General features: G+C 40.4%; 1 protein-coding gene across 3 annotated transcripts in view; it reads right to left on the reverse strand.

Moving 5' to 3' along the window:
- Positions 1-19,616, reverse strand: part of chchd3a (coiled-coil-helix-coiled-coil-helix domain containing 3a) — a 65,272-nt gene extending 45,656 nt beyond the window's left edge. The window contains exons 1-5 of one of the 3 annotated variants that reach the window (XM_071201779.1): positions 19,383-19,616; positions 18,040-18,309; positions 17,457-17,550; positions 9,628-9,721; positions 700-880 (exon numbers count right to left, since the gene is read on the reverse strand). In XM_071201779.1, coding sequence (XP_071057880.1) covers positions 700-880; positions 9,628-9,721; positions 17,457-17,550; positions 18,040-18,309; positions 19,383-19,463 — 720 coding nt within the window. In that variant the 5' untranslated portion in view covers positions 19,464-19,616. Of the gene's footprint in view, positions 1-699; positions 881-9,627; positions 9,722-17,456; positions 18,310-19,382 lie in introns of all 3 variants that reach the window. The other 2 variants (XM_034074919.2, XM_034074922.2) reach the window with 2 other exon arrangements.
- Positions 19,617-20,953: the final 1,337 nt, after the last annotated feature.

Raw genomic sequence — 20,953 nt, forward strand, 5'->3', positions numbered from 1 at the left:
TAAACAGCAGCCACACTCGGGGTAGAAAATGCGTTTTCTTTCTGAAGAAAATACACAGCCTGTGTGTGTGGTAAAGATTGCTCATCTGACAACGTTTACAGGGGCAATTTACAGGAAATAAAGAACAAGGCTGCCTAAAATTAAGGTATCTTTTATGATAAAGCAGGATGAACAAGCAGATATATGAGGAGGACAAAATATCCAACTTCAAGATGTGGATACATCAAAGACGAGTTTAACTACCTTTTTTAGTTTAAAAAATGACCTTAAACTGTGCTTCTTGTTTGCATTATGTCAATACAGGTTTGATTTCTTGGAAATAACTAGATTGTTGTACTGTTTGTGAAGGACGGTGGTAAGTGCCAACACAGTCAAGATGTTTCTGTGAATATCTGCTCACAGCGATGTTCACACATTCACTGACATCTTTCAATGTACCAGGGACGACCTGTCGATTACAGCTAATTCACTTCACCTCTGTGTGATAGAACAAGATCATGTGAACGTAAAAAGAGCCCAGTCCTTGTGTCAAAATGGCCTCATCGGTGAGTTTATGCTTGCAAGGTTATGTAGTTAAAATGTTCAATGTCTAATTGACACTGTGGTGTATCCAACTAAATGTTTTTGAACTATTTGGCCACATAAAATAAGTACACAGAAACTGCCATACATTGATGTGTGTTTTTGTGATAGACTTACAAAGAGCTGAGCGCGGAGCCTCTCGTCCTCAGTGGCGATCCTCTCTCTAATGACAGCCTGCTGGATGCTCCCCTCGCCCGCCGCCCGCTCCACACACAGGATCCTGGACACCTCCCCCTGAACCTGGGACTGGGCATCATCCTGAGCATGGGCCGCTGCACGAGCCTTCTCCGTCTCTACCCTGTGGAGCATCATCATTTTACATGATTAAAACACAAAATGGAAACAATGTACAAAAACTGCACAAACTAATGTACCTTCAGACTGTACCAAGAGTTATAATAATGCATCTCATAGTACAGGAGTACATTATAAACATACTACTCACTATTCGTTCCCCTAAAGGTATCTCTATAATGCATGACTTGCTACTCAAATGTTCAGTATAAAAAAATGATGCTGTCCACAGCACAGTATTCTGCACTTCAGACATTATGTTGCCTGACTACTGTATATGGTGAACCATAAGTCTTCTTTTTGCACGTTACTTATTTTGTATTTTAAATTAAAAACTTAAATGACATAAAACCTTAATGACATAAAGTGATCATGTTGTTAAACACTTGCGGTGAATGGCTTTATGCATGTATGTGACGATACTTGTTATTTTCCAAGCAGCAGAAATGTTCTGGTAAATGATGAACATCGTCAATGTTAACAGCACACCCACGTTTCAATGCCTTTATGCTGCAGTCCTGCAGTGTCCCCTAAAATAATTAAAAGGTCACACAGGCAATTACAGTGCTAATGAAGCATAGATAAAAGCCTATATACTTGTATATTGATTTTCAACCCTAATGTCAGATTCTTCCTCACATTTGTCTGTGTTATCCCACTGCCTGCAAAGAGGGGGCAACAATGAGAAGTTAAAAGAAAACCTGACGTACCACAGAAGGTTGACACATGTTGGATAGTTCAAATCAATTTCAACAATTTTCAACAATTAACATTGAAGAGTAGTTTGACTATAATGACAGACAAGGAATGTCCTGTTTTCCACCGAACAATAATCATCAATCCAGTAAGGCAGTGATATAGACAGAGGCAGTACGCTCCCTGCAGACACAGGACAACCATTTGAACCCTGTCACTGGGTTTCTATAGTTGCCTAGCAACGCACTTCCTACTCAGCGACAGTGTGCTTGATTGGAGAAGAGGAGACACGTCCCTGAGACCCCGAAAGTCTTCCTCTGCGAAGAATCAAACAGTGGTGGCAGCGTAGAATAAACACAGAACAGACGGAGCAGGTGCTGAGTGAATCATGACGGACTGAATGAAGATTGTGAGGATCTTAATAAACTTCTGCCTAAGAAAAGATCTCAAGAGAGCCCTGACATGAGAAGAAAATCCTTCACATTCAAATGAGCAATGTCTGATCTTTATGATGCCACAGTTAAACCACAATAGTGGTTTTAAAGCTTTAAAAAGGTGGGACATTTTTGTTTTATTCATGACCAATTAAGTGAAATGCATTTACAGCCTCATCAGGCTTGCACATTGCTCATTATGATCATTTAAGTGCATTATCCTGCTTGTCAAGTGTGTGGTAACCGTCCTAGACGCAGCATGTGGCTTTTTCACCTCATGGCTCCATTTCTCTGCATATTACATGCACCCACTGATCTGTCAATGTGAACGGTTTTCGTCTTTTATTATATTTTAAAAATATCATTCATCTTTTCACTCACCTGTGAATTTACCCAAACTCTAGAGGAGTGAGGAGTCGTGATGGACAGACTTCTCTATCTGATCACCATGCCATGCCTTTGAGCAGATGACATGTAGGTCTATTAAAAATATGTCTGAAGTCTTAAAGCTACCGTTTGCCCTGCAACGCCACTACCTGTCAGAGAGCAAGACGAGACGGGGAGACATTGAAAAAGACAGGAGAGGAGAGAGAGGAACGGAGCGAGAGTGAGTGGTGGCGACATGACATGTTTGGCCCTGAGGAAGTGAAGCAAAAAGGGAGTGAGGCAGAGAGTGGGAGAAAGAGATGGAGGGAGACGGAGAGAGACCAGCCATGTCCAGTCTCACAGTCCACTGGGCTGCACACGTCAGCACACTCCATCCATCATCGGGTTTCCAACTCACGCACACACCGACACACACAGGGAGCCTCCTAATGGCCTTTTACATTCACCATTTCCCCACAATCAACGCCTGCCTGCCTACACTGCTAATGCACCTAAGCTACATTTACTCTAGCAGCTTAAGCTGTTGCAACTGTAATAGAAAAGTGACTGCATGCAGGGTTTCCAAGAAATCGACTTGTTGGGTGGTACCCAGGGGCCAGTGTTAGAAAACGTACTTACAAAGCACTGTTGGTAAAAAATGTTTTATCAAAGCAATTTTATTTAAACTGTACCTGATAGCTGTAGCTTTGTTACAAAAACTTTGTCTGAACTCATTAAATTATTTATTGTTCACATTCTGAAAGTGTGCAGATGTTAAGGAATACCAGCATTCTCCTACGCACCTGTCAGTTGCACAGACATCAGGAGTGCAAAAGACCTTTTTGTTTACCCGTTTTGGTACGGAAAACTAATATGATAGTGAATCAGAATTATATTGCGCAAAGTCAAAACTACAAATAAAAAATGTATATTCACTGACAAAGCATTAAGGCATTTTGCCAAATTACAATAAAAAAAATTACCCAATTGCCATGATTTTGTTGGAAGATTAAAAAACACTCAGTATTCTGTTGAGGGGAAACTAATATTAGCTTTCATTATTACATAAAAGTAAACCGAATTCTCTCAAATGTGACTTAAAGCTAAATCCGGGACAGATGAAAGAAAGGTGGCCAAGGAAATAGACAGCCTTGCAAAAAAAAAAAGTCCCTCGACTGACTTCCTCACAAGTGCTAACCCAAGCAAAGACTGCTATCACTAGCTGGATGCTATCTGTCTGCTTCACCCCTATTGCTTTCCAGTCATTATTGCCCTGTCCCTGGGATATTGGACGCATTTTTCATTCCACTGTAGAAGATTGGCACTGGGGAAAAAGGGGGGCTTTGAGGTAAGGAAAGGAGAGTGGAGTCAGACACAGAGAGGAAAAAGACAGAAGAAAAAAAGATCATGTTTTGGGAGGCTAAGAGGATGATGCTTGGCCTGGACCGAGAGAGAGAGAGAGAGAGAGAGAGAGAGAGAGAGAGAGAGAGGATATTTTTGGCCCAGTAACCTGTGTGTTTTGAAGGCGCAGTGAATCAAGCCTTACAAACGGAAAGATGGAAAGATAAAACCGGTGAGGCGGCATTAATTCGAAAAGGAGTTGAGTTCGAGTGGGCCAGGCTGTGTCGGTCTACCAAGAAAAGTGACTCACTATTCAGGAAATGACCATGAACAGAAGTACTCGGGAACATTTCTGTTATTTTTTGAGCAGTACTTAATAAACCTGAAAGAGATTAGATCTGTGGCCGGTTATATGAAACATTTATAGGATGAGTAGCTGAGATGCGGCAACTTAAGTGACCATAGTCAGGGTAATCTTTCTGTGTGTGTGTGTGTGTGTGTGTGTGTGTGTGTGTGTGTGTGTGTGTGTGTGTGTGTGTGTGTGTGTGTGTGTGTGTGTGTGTGTGTGTGTGTGTGTGTGTGTGTGTGTGTGTGTGTGTGTGTGTGTGTGTGTGTGTGTGTGTGTGTGTGTGTTTCCAACAGCACACGTACTGAAAGAAAATGTTCATAACGAGCAACCCTGCAACAGGTGGTGCAAATCCATGAGGGGCGTCATCACCTGTTACTCCACAGAGAATCCTTTCAAATATCATTGCAGAAATATGACAATAAGAGAAATCACAAATGCATGCCTTCTTCCTTCCCCTCCGTTACCTCTCTACCTTCCGTTTGTTGCTCAGCTCTGCCGCCCTCATTAATGCGTCCTGTTGTCTACCTGTCATCCACATGAGATGCGTCTCAATAAGATGTATTCGGACCCACCAGTAAATCAGGGCGGACTCCAAATGCCTTGAAACAAAGGCATGTAAAGGCCCAATGCAATATTGATGTTGGGAATAATGTAGCTGAATGCTGCCTATGAATCTTTTATGGAGCTAAGCACTCTCTCTCACACACACACACCATGTGACTGTGGGTGCTCTGAAATGCTGGGACACAGTTTTAATTAAGTGTATGGGAAACAAAGAACTGTGCGATGATAAGATTCATTTAGAAGAGCTCCCATTCTGCAGAAGGAACATAAAAGCCATTTTGTACTCCCCCTCTACTTCGCCCACAGGCATGAAGAGATAACCGTAATGTTCTTAGTGCGATGATCAAGCACACTGTCGAAAGAGAAAATTATTGTCACTCTCCCCTCTGCTGTTGTCACTTCTAATATCGCACCTAGTGCACAAAGCTCAAACTCCCAACCTAAAGCCATTCAGCACTAAAAGAGGCAGAGCCCAAAGTCCATCGACTTGATGGGGAATACATTCATAGGCCTGATGGTGATCATTCTGGACTGCTACCAGAGTGTCTTATGGTGCTTAAACACTGTGATTATAATATAATTGACTTGAAGTTTGTATTGAACTACCTCCAACTGATTCCATCTGTTCTGTATTAGACTAGCTCGAGGACTAGACTAAACAAAGATGGAATATTTGCTAGGAGATTGAACGGAGTCAATAACCATAAATGTTCTACTGAATAGGTCAGCAGAAGGCTACAGTAAAAAATCTGATATTTCTTAAAACAGTATATTTAGAGTTCATGTCTGTTACTCTTTCACAACAAATGGCCTTATACACTGGGGATAGGAGCACTTCTACATCGCTATGAAGAGGTTTACATGAAGCCAGAAGCATCAAATGGCCGTTAAATCTACTTATGCAGATAGTGAAACACTCATTATCACATCGCACACAATTACAGCACAAACATCCCAAGACAAGAAGGCAGCACACAAGAATGCACGATGTGTAAAATATTCTCACTGCTGAAGCCTGGGGGCTCGAATGTTTCATGTGTGTTTGTGTGCATGATGGTTATTGTAAAACACATTAAGCATATATGGTATTTAGTGTAATTAATATGCTATTGCTGGGTGGTTGCTTGTTTGTACACATGGCACAAATAACTGTTGTTGCAATAGTTGTTTCCAGGTGGTTGCTCACAGGTTTTGCTTGGTTGCTAAGGTGTTACTAAATGTGCTTGTGCTACAATAACATATATACCTGCATCATATATTGTAAATACACAACGTAAATACATTATGTTAAATGTCTGAGCCTCTTTTCTTAAGCTTGGGTAGATAATGGGATGTCCCATTTCACATATCTCCATTATGCCTTGTGATTGTACTTGTATTTCTTAACCGTTTGTAATTAAATGAACTGAATTGGGTTTATACTTTAACCAACTATGGTTGCTAGTATGTTGCCGTCTATGGTTGTATGTGTAGGTGATAGCTAAAGTATGTTGTTTGGGGTGGTTGATCTCACAGATGCTGTTTCAAAGCTGGTTGATTGTGTGTTTGCATTAGGTCATTGCTATGGTTTTTCCTTTGTAATTGTACTATGTATTTTCTTGTTAAACACCTTCAATTAAATTGTTATTTTAAGCATCGCCATTATTATTATAATGATGATGATTTGTATGAGTAACCCGAGTAGTCATTGTGATTATCATTTGTCCTCTGGTTAAGATTGTGTGTAAAGTATATAATGTTTTTGCAGTTGTTACAGTTAGGTTATCCTGAGTAAATATGAAATGTCTGATAATACTGCTGATTTGGACACATTTAAAAAGGAAGAATGACAACTGCCTGATACACACTCTTGGAAAATCAGATTGGAATAAACACGTTCTAACTGTGTTAATTTGAATAGTATGTGTGCTTGTCACTGTATGTATTTATGTAAGAATAAACAACATGTAAAACTCTGTGGGCGGGGCTATCTGTCTGCATCTGACCTGAGGGCAATGAGAAATGTAACAGGCTGGCTGGTGGATGGTAAGACAGAAGCTCTGGGAGAAGGTCAGCATTCTCACTCAACAGTCTGACACGCAATTATATCGCCAACACAAGCTGCTTGACTACATGCCGAAATAATGGACAGAAGTTTCAGAACAACAACTAACCTTTAAGTGTTAGAGTTATGCACTCATGCACGGGATAGATTGAGAGAGAAAGAGGGAGGTAGGAGGAAGACATGGATTGGAGGGAATGAGAAATAAAAAAGTCTGATTGAGAAACAGAGAAAAGAGATGGTTGGATTAATACAGGAAATGTTGGGTAATAGAAGGGGGAAAAGACAGGGAAGGAAACGGTGGAGGAAACCCAGGGAGAAACACTGGATGGAGAGGTGACACAGGAAGAGATGGTATGTTAAAGAAGAAGAGACAGGTTGGTGTAAGAGGCCCCCCCCCCCCCATCATCCCTCCTTCTCTCATCCTTTCCTGAGTCGTTCTGCTCTGATGACTCACAGAGAAGAGGCAGAGGCAAATCTGCTCCCTGCAGCCGCTCCTTGCTACAAATGACTTTAGGCTACACCCAAATGAACTCCTTTACTTCACTCTTACCAGAGCAAAACATGCAAAGCCAGATCTCATGGAGTTCATTTATAGCCCTAAAGCCAGACAGAAGAAATACTGCCATCATCTAAAAACACCACTATTGCTGGAAATCCCCTATGCAATATTGCATAAGATAGTGTGGAAATAATAGATAGATAGATAGATTCAACTTATTGTCATTACACAGTACAGGTACCATGTAACGAAACGGTTTCTCTGCATTTGACCCATCTTAGTGTTAGGAGCAGTGGGCTGCCATTATGTACGGTGCCCGGGGAGCAGTGTAGGGAACGGTGCCTTGCTCAGGGACACCTCGGTAGCACTTAGTCTTTCCGGGACTTGAACTGGTGACCTTCCAGTTGCCAAGCCAAGTCCCTATGGACTTCGCCACCACCACCGCCCTATCCAAATAATACGATTCGAGTCAAATGTGATGCGTTTGGTTGCCTCAGAGTTCTAATGGCCTTACTCTGGCAGTAACCTCAATTGTACTGCTTTTCAAGTTAACAAATGATTTTCTATTGTAAAATAACAGGCATGAATAATTCATGTTTTGTGTTGAACATGACCTTAACATTTTGGCCTCATGCATCTCATGTGTGTCTCTGTTTCCCCCCCAATGACCTGGGGGTTCACAAATCCTTTTATTTCATTGTGTTCAAGCTGTGAAGCACTTTCACTGCAGGGTTTTGCATCATGTGAGGCACGGTGCAGTATTGTTACCTGAGCTTTAGAACACTCAAATTATTTTTAACTCTTACAGCAACAGTCCCCCAGTTATCTTCCTGAGTCTTCAAACAAAGTGAAAACCATTATCACCTTGCCTTCCACAACCTGCCTGCAATGACTGCTTCAGTGTGGGGTGAAATACCATTGCAATTTAATTATTGTTTGACAGCCCAGAATAAAGGCACTCGGTTCCTCTCATCTATTTCAATTAAAAGGGAGCCCAGTCACCTTTATCTGCAATGACGACAAATTAAGAGAAAAGTTAAATTGCAGGTGGTAAAAGAAATAAGACATTTTGAGTCCTAACATATGTTGGTGTGTTGGAGCTTGAGCAGAAAGGTCATGTTAGTTTGCTGTGTAATGTAAATGTAATTGTGGCTCAGCTCATATTAATAGGGATTTGGATGAAGTGATAAAGTGTCTAAGCTTATGACTTCCACTGTCCATGTGTTTTACTTTACTTAATATGAATACCATAAAGTATGCCCCGGCAGGTGTAGCAGTGTTTCCACAGGAGGCATTTCAGGCACGTTGTCAGTCTCATGTGTGTCTAACATAATGGATACACTTTGTATTTCTAATGAAACTCTCAAATGCAAGCCGTGTAAAAGGCTTGCATTTGATTTGACTATATTCTGTCAAAATGTGCAAGAGAAAAAACAAACCGTACACAAGGCCACTTTAAAACTGATATTAATATGCCTCCACACACAGTGCTGGCAAGCCGATGATTGCTTATTGACCATTTAATGTTCAGTTAAGTCTTCTTTAGTGAAAAAGGAACCCGTAACAAGCACAAACTAAATTTGAGAGCGACAATAATTTCAATTAATTGCAAGGAGGGTGTAATTTTGAGGCACTTACTGCTCTGAACAGACAATAAGTGAGCTGCAGGAAGCAGTTACATCACACAAACAAAATAGCAAGGGTAAAAAAAATCTATAGACAAATGATTTCTCAAAACCACATTAACATTAACAAGGGGGGCGCACCACGATTATCGGACATGTTGGCATGCGCACCTGCTTCTTTATGGTCAAAAAGAAAAGAGAACAATGGAAGAGAGGAGAGGTGGAATATGGTCTTTACATGAACAGTGTTTCTTCATCAGGCAGGGCTAATGGATCACCCACTCAACACCCAGGAAATTACCTCAGGATAGCGCCCTCCTCTCTCAGGCATGATTAATTGATCCGGAGAAGGGTATAAGAAGCAGAGATGGATAGAGGAAAAAGTGCTGATGCGCTTCGGAAGTGGGGTGGATCGGAAACACAGTGGGGAATCGGAAGGAATGGTGCTGACCTTTTTGACTATTAATGAAAGCGGGAAACTGTCACATGTGAAAATATCTCTCGTTTCTAATGAAATCCTGCAAGAGGAGTTGACACTTGGTGCAGTACCCTGACGCGATCTATCATGATCCAAAGAAGGAAGGTAGGGCAGAGAGAAGAGAAAGAGAGAGAAACGCACACCACACAGAGAACAGCAGAGGGTTTGACTTTCAGGAAACCCAGGAATGTTAATTTCAACTCCAGAAAACAAATTATGGCAATCCATTTACTTCTGGAATAAGTAGAATGCCTTGCAACACCATATGCTTTTGTTGAAGGTCATAAACAAGACCATTAACCATTCCACAGCAAAACAGGGCATTTGTTTGTGTGTCTGTGTGTTTGTGTCTAACCAGGCTTGCAGCTCTTGCTCTGCCTTGGCCCGATCCTGCTCCATGTCTTTGTGCAGCTCATCAGTGATGGTCTTCCTCAGGGCCACTTCATCAACTGGGGACGCAAAGAGAAGGGAAAGAGAGAGTTAGAAACAGAGGATCTTAGGCAAATAACTGTGATTTGCTTACAGCAATATTGTGCCTGTTGGAATACTGAGTTATACGGTCTAAAAAGTGAAACAGATAAGTGCTTTTTGAACAGTCTGTTCATCCGAAAATGTGTTATTTCATTTTAACGAGTAATGACGGGTCTATTTGTCTTGTTGCTAGAGATTGAAAATTTGTGAATTAATCCATGAAAAGAGAGAAAAGTGTGCAAAGCAATTAATCATTCAATTCATTATTAAAGTACCAAACATTGCACAGTTCCAGTCTGTCATTGTGTGCTATTTCATGCTATTCTTAATGTGATTTCAGACTGACGGTCTATGATGTTTTACTACACACACAACATTGAAACAACAACTGATTTAATCCATGTTGAATATTTGTTGTTAGTTGTTGTAACATTGCTGAATCTTTATAAAATCCTAGTGTATACAGTGTCCACTCTGTGCTTTCTCTGAGTAAAGCAAGGTGTGATAGAAATCTCAACCACCATGCTGTATGACAAAGAGAAATATGTCTAGAGTGCTTAAACACACACAAACACAAAAGAAGCACAAACATCCTCATATCACAGCAGCGCACCAATCTATCTACATAATATTCATGTCAGGGACATCATACATGTATGATTTCCGCGCCTCCACCGCTCTATCTTGGCAGGTAATTAAGCATGAAAGTAAAGATGCCGGGCCAAAACGTGCTCTGAAGACAGAAGTGCCATGCGGTGTGCTGCGACACTGAAGTAATGGAGGGAGTGCCTGTGTATGTCAAGATTACTCCCCCGTTGCATTAGTTAGATAGGATAATCCCTATTGTCAAGGTACCTGGTTACATTACCTGGTTACATGTGGTAACAACAGGCCGGTGGACACGCGCGCGCACACAAACCTAATGCCAGTTCAATCAGATCAACAATAAGACCTGAAATGTGCAATGACATTTCTTTCTTGGTATATAGCAAATGACCTTATACTTTAGTTAAAGATGTAATTTATTTCAGAAACACTTTTTGTTATATTCCATGGAATGCTCTTAACATCCCGATAGCAATGACTATATGAAATGTTTTGACAATAAATTCATCTTTGGAAGCCGCGGCGCTGTAAAAAGCACGACCAATCATTTTAGCCGGCCCGGCTAAAATAACTGGATGGCCTACCTGCCTGTCAGCCTTCCATCTGTGCACAAACTTATCTCATGCCCTCATTGGTCATGTGCGCGCTTGTGTGTGTTGGAGGAGGGGCTCTGTGAGGAAGTGGCAGATTGTTTCAGGTTGTGTATTTTCAAATTCTAGTGCACTCGAGCTGGTTTCTCCAAAATGACATACCCCACCTTTAATGTGGCTATTTTGTGATTCAACAAAAGGTGTGGGGGTTCAGGATTCCATGTGGTGTTAAACAGTGCTTTACACATTCTTTGAATTCAGTATCACAAATAGAAAGTGTACAAAGGCAAACAAAAGTCAACAAATGATACATTTTTCAACTTTAGTTTAGTGTGAAGTTAAATTAGTTTCTTTTGGGCAGACTTGAAATCAAGACCATCTAATTCAGCTTAATTGTTTTGACTTAAAAAGATAAAACTCATTGTCTACAATCCCTAGATCCAGATCATCTTCTAATGAGATGTTTGAAATATCACATTGCCCAAAGACCCCGTTATATTGGACATCTTTACCAAAAGGCTTTTCAGAATCCCACCAAACAAACCTCTTCTAAGGAACGGAAAAAAACAATTGCGTCTAAAATGCTTGGCTTCCTTTATGGGTAGAATTGTCTTTATGGGTGCTTGCATGTCCTGAAAGTGCCGCTGATATATTCTGCTCTTTGTGACGACTTAAACAAACGATCCATTTATTATTGAAGAAATTAATTACATAACATTTAAACTCAACTGTCAAACATTTCAGGGGCAAACAGAAATATATAAAACCATTTGTATTGTCTTCTGTGCTTGAAGTAAAGAACAAGTCAGTGACATGGTGAACTAGTGGAAACTAGTTACCAGGAGATGGCTGCAGTTAATGCAACCGGTGTCAAGGAGACAGAGTAACCGCTCAGCTTATTAGCAAACATGTCATCCTCCACTTTCTGTTCTTTGAGTGTCCTGCCTCCTCCTGCAGCTCAGTCACACCCACTGTCAACAGTTTGCTCTTAGAATACAGTTCATTTAATCCTTGCTCTGAATTACAACCTCTGTAGCATTTTTGGCTCTGCAGCAAACCGCACATAAGAAGAACTCAGCTTAGAGAAAGAAAAGCAGCAGGTAGAGGGCGGTTTAGGATGACAGGGCTTCAGCAGAAACACTCTTGCAAACAGAGGCGGTGATTGACAGTAGACAACTTTTTGCTGCAGTGTCTCCTCAAAGACACACACTGCTGTCACCTAACTGTCCGGAATGTGGGAAAATAATATCCATCATGTCTGACAGCACTCGGAATCTCCATTGATCCATCTGCAGAGGAGAGTCTAATTACAACTCTGTTAAGAGCTACGACAGAAAGACAACCTGTAGGACCAGAACCCCGCTGAAAGGTGTCCGTCAAATAACAAGTCATAATGCTTCTGACATCAGGGTGATGTGAAAACATCCAATGATATGCTACGATTGTCTTCCGTCTACAGAAATAACATGCTGGCATTTAGACGTGAAATATGTACTTCAGTAAGGCATTTTACAGGCAACTGTCTCCTGGAAATAAGAGAATACACAATGTACTGCATGAATATTGTATTGTTTTGCTTTATCAGTCTAGATATCTACTCTGGTTGTCATATTTGTGTGATAACTTCAACAAATGTGACAACATAATCAGAGCCGAATATTTTCCCTTTCTTCCAACTCACAACAACAATGTCGATGTACTGAAAAAACAAGCTGCCTATTTCCATGATGAAACTTGTGAGAATAATGTTGTCTGTCCACTATAAATAGCTCGTAATCTTTATGATAAAGACACCTCTATTACTCACTTTTCCCTCCAGAGATTTGTACAGTACATGAATACACAGTACTGGGCACCAAACAAAAGTGACCCTTTAAATCAGAGGCAAAATCCTGCCATTATGAAGTAACTATCGGGTAGGACTGGCATTTCTGTATCAACTGCCCTTTACAATATCTCACATTAAAAAAAGATCCCTCTGAGCGGTACACTACGAAAAGTAAAATTCTAAATGTCCTCTAAGTTCAGACAAGCCTCAGCAATTCCTTATTTATCACTGCATGCTCTCCAGCTCTGCAGAGAGAGGCTTCAGATAGATAGATAGATAGATAGAAGGCCCGCAGGGTCACCTGGAGAACAGGTTCTGATATGATAAACACCGTCTGGGGTCCTTGAGGGAGGCTGGTTGGGTCAGAGACAATTCCAGATCGACGGAGCCAGTGTCACTGCTGAGTAGGACATGTAAATGTTAAAAAGATTAAAAACTCATCATCTTTTTAGACGTGTCCCCCTCGTTTCCGTTTCCACCAATCACTAAACCCTGTGGAAAAACCGGAAAAACCCATAGAGGAGTAGGGGAGGCGGTGAAGCACAGGCTATTGGCAGTGGAGATAATAGACGAAGGCAAATTGCGTTTCTCATCAGAAGTTTCATTAACCCCAGGACCCGCGAGGAGGGCATAATCTGTAACATTACCACTTCCCCACGTTTCGAGCTCGCGCTTCCTGGAGTCACCGCACACCTTTCACAATGCTCACGTAGGAGAGAACATAGAAAAGAAAAGCGCCAAGGCCAGGCAGGTGCCGTTTCTGATATTTTTTCTTTTATCCAGACTCTTTCCTGTTAATTCAATCTCATGTGATGAAAAATGATCTAACTGATCAGTTCACATTTAAAGAAGATAACTATAAAAGTCAGTTTCAAAAGGAGAGTGATATATTTCAAACTCACATTTATGCACATACACCAAGTCATCCACATTTCTCCTATTGTTTTTCTCTGCCTGTCCCTTTTCCCCCCAATTCTCTCTGCCGCACCAGGGAGACATTTAAGCAGGCTATTAGTCCAGCGCAGTGTGTGGGCTCTGGCATATGAATATTTATAACACATTGGAGAAGGTGTAGGAGGTTCAACCTTGACTATGTAATCAGCACACATACTGAGTCAGGCCCATGATTTAGAGACAGTCGACCTGCTGACAGCCTCACTCGATACTCAACTCTCGTGGACACACATAATCAATGTCTGCCTCATTAAGGTCGTACCCTTTCAAAATTGGGCTGAACTTTGCAACTTTTTAACGAGATTCACAATCATCCTACCTGTTTTTACTTCTTTAAAAAGAGCAAGCTTGATCAATCGTCCAAGTTGACTTTTTCCTTCTCCTTTATAATACTAGGTGAGGTTGTTACACATTACACCGCGGGGTGACCTTGCGAAGTAGAGGACTAAATGTCAACCGACATGATTGTTGAGGGATACTGTAAATATTTAAATAAGGGCCACTGTCTGGCAGCCATTAAAAACGGCAACAATGGTCACTATGCAGAAACATCAAAAGTACAGCCATTCAATCACAATCCTTAACGCTGTTTCTATATATTTTTATCCCATTCTTCAATCTTTTAATAACTGGTGAAAAAAATTACTTCTCTACTCAATCTTTTTGTGTGTACAGCATATTTGCAAATGAACTGTTAATGTCCAGAAACAGACAACATACAGATAGATAAGTCGGTTTGTGATATCTTTCATGACAACTGTTGTGCTGTGAACGCATCTGGTAGTTTTCCATAATAACTACACTTAACAAACTTCTGGTCACAAAAATTGAAATTAAATGTTGCTTTATCTTTTAATCTGAGAAACTGATTAGTGCAAACAATAGAGGAATAATTTAATTCAACATGGGAACAAACTTTGTTTCCATTAGCTCTGTGGGCATTAGCTCATGTACACAGAGCTAATGGAAAATGGACCAACGACAAAGAAGGTTTATTTGTGGAATTTACAGGAATAAATTATATTTACTGTCCAAATGGTGTTACTAATGTGCCCAAACAAGAAGGCTGGGGGCTCACACAGAATTCGGTGTCATATCACAGAAACACTACGACCAAATTCAAGTTTAACACGCACGCACACACGTCCACCTCCTTCCCTTAATGAGGCCTGGTGGTTTGTTGTGAGAAACTGCGGAGGTGTCGTTTTAATCACTGGAGTCAGTGTGGCGTGGCATAAGTTGGCCTTTTTTAATTACCTTGCTGATTGAGCACAGTCAAGGATGGGGACGCCTGCCCACACCCTGCAGACCACCTTCTTAAGAACTAGCGCCCACGCCCCATTATGAATAGTGCAATGAACAGGTAACATTCAGACGTCCTCTGTTGGATATGTCAACAGATAAGGAGCAAGCACCCATACTATTAACACTAAACACTTTACCTCAAGAGAAGAAGTCATCCCAACATTCTATAATAGTCACCATAAATTATTTGAAAATGATAAACTAATAATATTACTAGGGGGAAATGAAAGAAAGCGTGCCACAAGTGAATCAAACTGACCTGCTACATCTACACCAGATCTCACATCTTTTGATTGTATTATTATTAATGTATTATATGAATTGACTATCAGCATTATCTGGCACAATAATCATTAACTCACCTTAACTTGTTCTGTTGTTCAGTGTTTTTCTTGTATTTGTTCAAAATGCTTATGAACTTAATGGTACATTCCAAATGTATTCGCATGGATAGATGTTGCAATTGTACAAAGCTGAATTGGAGTCAAAAGTATAATGAGTTTGTTTGTGTTTGAGTGTCCACATAAATCTTTTTAGAACGTAAACAATGTAGCTGAATAACAATAAACTATATTGATTGCATATGTTTGATAGTGACAGGGATGTTATTTGATATTTCAAATAATAAACATATGTATTTAAGCTTTATAATGAGACTTAACGTTTTGAAAAAGCTTTGAAATATCAACTCATTTAAGTTTCTGTTCATTATCACAACTTTCTATTTCTGCTTTTTAATTACAGATTGTTTCTGCAAGTTTGAGGCAGTGGAAATTGCCTTCTTTGACATCTATTTTAAAACATATTGATTGTACCTGCTTTAATGGAGGTAAACAGTTATAATAAAGAAGAGAGGGAAAACTTTTCCATACAGATCAAATAAAAGATCTGTTTAGCCTAGATGAGTGCTCTGACAAAGTGCTGGAAGAAGTAGGGTCATTGTGACCGGTTGAGCTCCACAATGAAGAGGCAGAATTGAGGGGCACTAATTAAAAAATACATGTATTAACATTAACAAAAAATCTAATGAATTAATCATTTCATTAACAGTTTGGGAATGGCAATTAATCATAACATGACCAAGGCTTCTATGAAATCCATTTTTAAAAATAAGGACAACGAAAATACAATATGCACGAAAAGTTGGAGACAAAAGGTTAAGGTGGCTACAAGTAAACACCCCCACAATAAACATCATTAACTGGACTTAAATCCTTAGAAAGCTTATTCCCTCATAACCTTCGCCTTCTAATTAACCACTATGCTGAAAAAGCATTCAGGAGAAATTAGCCATTACAAAGAACAATTAATTTCTCCAGTTTTTGAGCATTCACTCCTGTCTCTTGTTAGAAAAAACAAGAGTGTAGTCGCCTCGCTGGTTAAAAATGACTGCACAAATCCAGTTAAAACATTGTAATAGAAAAGAGTGTTAAATCCGAAAAGCTTAAAACAATTCAGAAAGCATTTCGTTAATCCTCACAAAACAACTCCTTCTTCCATTCTACTGTAATCTTGGTTAGATTAACTTTTTCATAAAATTACGACATAAAACTACCAGAATATCATGCAGTCTAAATCAACACAGTGGGATTTTTACATTATTTAAAAGTTAAACCTTCTTTTCCTGGTGTTTTTGCTTATAGTACACATTTATAATGATATAGAATAGTTATTTTAGTAAATGTAATCCTTTGTGCTTTTATTTTGAAGGCAGCTTTGGGCACTGGGTGATTGAGGCACCTGGTGATAATGTATATATTGGACACAGGTGGTTATGGGATTGGCGCACCATTACGGCCCGTCCACACGGCAGCGTGCGTTGGAGCGTCAACGCTTCTGCCCATTCACTTTGAATGGGGTCACGCTTTGCCGAACTGCATTGTGGGAGCTTCGCTCGCTTCAAAAGTTGAGCAATGTTCAACTTTTGAAGCTTCGACGGAAGCGTCAGCCAATCAAATCATATGCCAGTGCAAGCTCTAGCCAATCAAACCACGTGCTTGTGTGTCCAGGGCGGGAGATTCATGTGATTGGTTGTTGGTCGAGCTTCAGACACGCACGCCGGCATGCTTCAACGCAAGCCGCCGTGTGGACGCTGCGTTAGAGGCAAATGTTTTTTTGCAGGGAAAACACAGCAGAGGCCGCAGGTGAAACCATTGTTCTATGTATGTTTGATTATTGTAATTCTACTAAATAAATACACAAAGACAATGTTCTTGCCTGGACATCGGATGATTTCCATAAGATTTGCTAACTGGTGCCCCAGCGGCAGATCATTTTGAGTTACATTTTCTGTTTTATTTGGCCGCTACAAACACTATATAACTGACCAACATATGCTCTGAAGACATGAATTTATTTCCTTATTCAAAATGTGTTTGTGAAATATACGACAAACCCTTTATTTGTAGCATACTGGGGGGAAAAACTCACCGGGTGGTGCAGCAGCAGCAGCAGGTGGTGGGATTAAGATCACCTCAGGTACTACCACAGGCTCAGGGACAGGAGATGCTGGCTCCACTGGGGGCTGAGGAGGAGGTGCAACTGGTTCACAAGGAGCTGTAAACTCAGGCAGAGGAGGTGCAGCGAATGGCTCAGCTGTCTGCGGCAAGATAGTGACAGGCTCAGAAACAGGAGGGGAAGAAAGGGGTTCCAGTTCGGGAACAGGGGGAGCTATGGTGGGCTCTGTCTTGACAGGAGGAGGAGGTGCTAAGGCTACATATGGAGCAGCAATTGCTTCAATTAATGAAGGACAAATAGCAATGGATTCATTTATGGCAGGGGGAGAAGATTCGATTGAAAGGTTAGGAGGAGCAAGTGGAGTGATCACTTCCACTTCGGCTGGAACAGGGCATGGAGCAAGAATCTGGGTAGCAATGGGAGTAGCAGGAGGCAACATGACTGGCTCAACAACAGCAGCAGGTGCAGGAGGAGGAGGTGCCGCCACAGGCTCAAAAGCAGGAGCAGGGACAGATGAAGTTGGGAGCACCATGTCAATGATGGTGGGTGCTGCTACCTGTTCTGTAGGCGTTTTAGCAGGAGGTGGAGGTGCAGCCACAGTCTCTGTGGTAGATGGAGCTGGGGGAGGTGCAACAGGTGCTACAAGGGAAGGGAGAGGAGGCAATGGGGTGATATGGGCAAAGATGGGAGGCACTGGACGTATGAAAGGAGAAGGAGTGATGGTAGGCGTCATAGAAGGTGGTGAAGAGGGAGCAGGCAGGACTTTAGGTGGAGCTTTAGGTGGAGCTTCAGGTTCCCTCATACGGTTGATGACATTCTCAGAAAGCTGCAATGCAAGAGTGAAAGAAGTTTCAGTGGAACAATGTGATGCATTTAAAGATAGCCCTATATAGTGATTATATAAAGTGAATGCTCTTACTTAACTTCCAGTAAAACCCACACCATGTCACGTTTACATGTTTGTTTTATTTCAAATTGAAAGACTAAACGTAGCATTGTGTGTGCTTTAAAGGTGACTATTGCTTTCAGTATTTATGCTAAATTAGATCTATTGTCATACTCTCAGTAAGAAAGCAGTAAGGGTATTTCCGCACAATGTTCCTTTAGTAAACTATACATTGTGGAGAAGACAACGGTTTTTTTCATGTGTTTAAAAGAGCATAACACCATTAGTATAAACAGGATAAGACCTCGCTGAAAGATAACAATAGCCACAATTGTCCTACAAAGTAATAATAGACAGAACAATGACAACTGAAGTCTTAACTAATCGACTAAAGCCTCTCAATCTGTATTTAACATCAGCTGACCTAAGTACAAGCTATTAAGTCACTTCATTCACATGCATCCTCGACAACTCAAAGAATAGCATAATATACAACAAAATGTAAGATTCATTCATACATTGAGTAACTGTGAGAAGAGCACGAGGCTAGTGACGTCAATATTACCAAAATGACATTGAAGAGCTTTCGGTCTCACAGACACTGCAGCGGCTATAAACTATATATTGTTACATTGTATCCTCCTTATCCACTTTTATAATAACGTACTGTTTAGCACTCAGAGTTAATGGAAATCAGGTTGCTCGTAATATCAGCGTAGCATAGCTGCTACAATCCATAGAGCACCTTGATTGTAGCCTTTATTTAACCAGGTGAAGCCCCTTGAGATCAAAAGATCTCTTTTTCAAGGGTGACCTGCAGGACATTAGTTACGCATGTAACATACAAACAACAGAATAACAATAAGGATGACATACATTGATAGTTACTAACTCTATAACCTAATAACTTAATTACATCATTGTATTACAGGTATTTCTTTAAAGCAGTCAAGAAGCAGCTGTTTAGTCAACACTAACCATGTAATGTAATGTATAGGCCTACTGTCACTTACCCGTATGCCCTTCACCACCGATACATTCTCATTCTCGTCCGACTCAAATGACACGCGCCGGGTACTGTTGTTTGCTCCCATTTTTCGTTAAATGTCTGTTATCTACATGTAATGCCTAAATGTTAAAGTGTACTTTTGTTATAGCTAAGTATAGCCTGCTAGGGGCCACACGCTACTGTTTCGGCAAGTCTGCACTTCCGTAGCGTGACGTGCTCGGTGAACGAGCAAGTTGATTGGACAGAAGCGTCGGCATCCTAACATCAGTGACTGTCATTGGTTTTTTTTTAGTGGGAGTGAGAGAGCTTTCTCTTTTCCACTGACAGCACCACTTGTAGGCTACTAATAACATGTTCAATATAGTCACTGTTGAACATAGAAGTTTAAATAGCACTTTCTTCCAACGAATACAGTTAGTATATTTTCATGGCAAATTGTGAGAATATTTGTAAGTAATATATGTTCATCTATCACTAATTAGGCTACAATATTGTGAGACACAGAACCTATATTGCACTAAAACATTTTTCATCAATTTATATTTATTATACAAATATTTTACAAACATCAATATTTCTAAGATGTATTAAGAATATGGATTATGTAGTCTTCTGAATACATTCCTCCTGATGATTAGACTTTTCATAGCTTTCGGGTTGCTGAAAGAAAAAACATATCCACAACCCCTTTTTTTGCTCAGCTATATGCTCAGTTGGCAATTTGCTCTGACCTCAGAACTTAAGCCTTGAGTGTTCAGTATCCAGCCCTACTGTATGAATATGAATAGACTTGTGAATAACTTGCCTTAAACTTCTTAAAATAAAGCCTATTTGCATAATGGTGTTAGTAATGTTGATTAAATGGAATCAAAATTCATTTGAATGTTTTACATAATGGCTACCACCAGGAAAATGTATCATTATTTAAGCTGTTTTAAGATGTGAGAAAACTTATAGGAAGACATAATATCATAAATAATGAAGTAAGGACTTGAACTCAACACAAACGCTGGTCTGAGCAATACAGAGTAAGAAATGCATGGAGAAAAGAAGATGGGATAGGATCGATATAACTATGCCGGTCAGATATGGCAGGGAAAACCAAGACACAATGAGTACATATTGAAATAGACACGTTAAATGTGCATGTTCTGACTAAGACCCTTTAGTTCAGAGCTGGCTTAGCAGAGGGTTCATTTTGTGGTCCTCCTGGCATTATTTTCAATTTCATTTACATTAATCAGTGGTCATTGTTTCTGATGTAATGAACAACGGCATTTTGCAACACTTTGACTCAAAATTGTCATGCAATCCAATTCCACTGAAGTTTATCGACACTTACTATCCTGCATCTCTGCCTTCAATTGATGATTTCTCTGCACTGCTCTAACGAGTATTTTCCATTCATCATGCTGACATGATGTTTAAACCATTTTGTATGGGATATGTCTCTGCTGCTCACCATCCTTGTGTTTCCTTACTTTCTTAGATTTTTCTCTAACAGTCAACACTTTACTGATATTTCTCCCATGGTGTGTCTTTGTTATATACACAGCAGAGTTATTTAATGCTGGG

This window comes from Pseudochaenichthys georgianus, chromosome 23 (genome assembly GCF_902827115.2).
Source record: "Pseudochaenichthys georgianus chromosome 23, fPseGeo1.2, whole genome shotgun sequence".
Lineage (NCBI taxonomy): Eukaryota > Metazoa > Chordata > Actinopteri > Perciformes > Channichthyidae > Pseudochaenichthys > Pseudochaenichthys georgianus.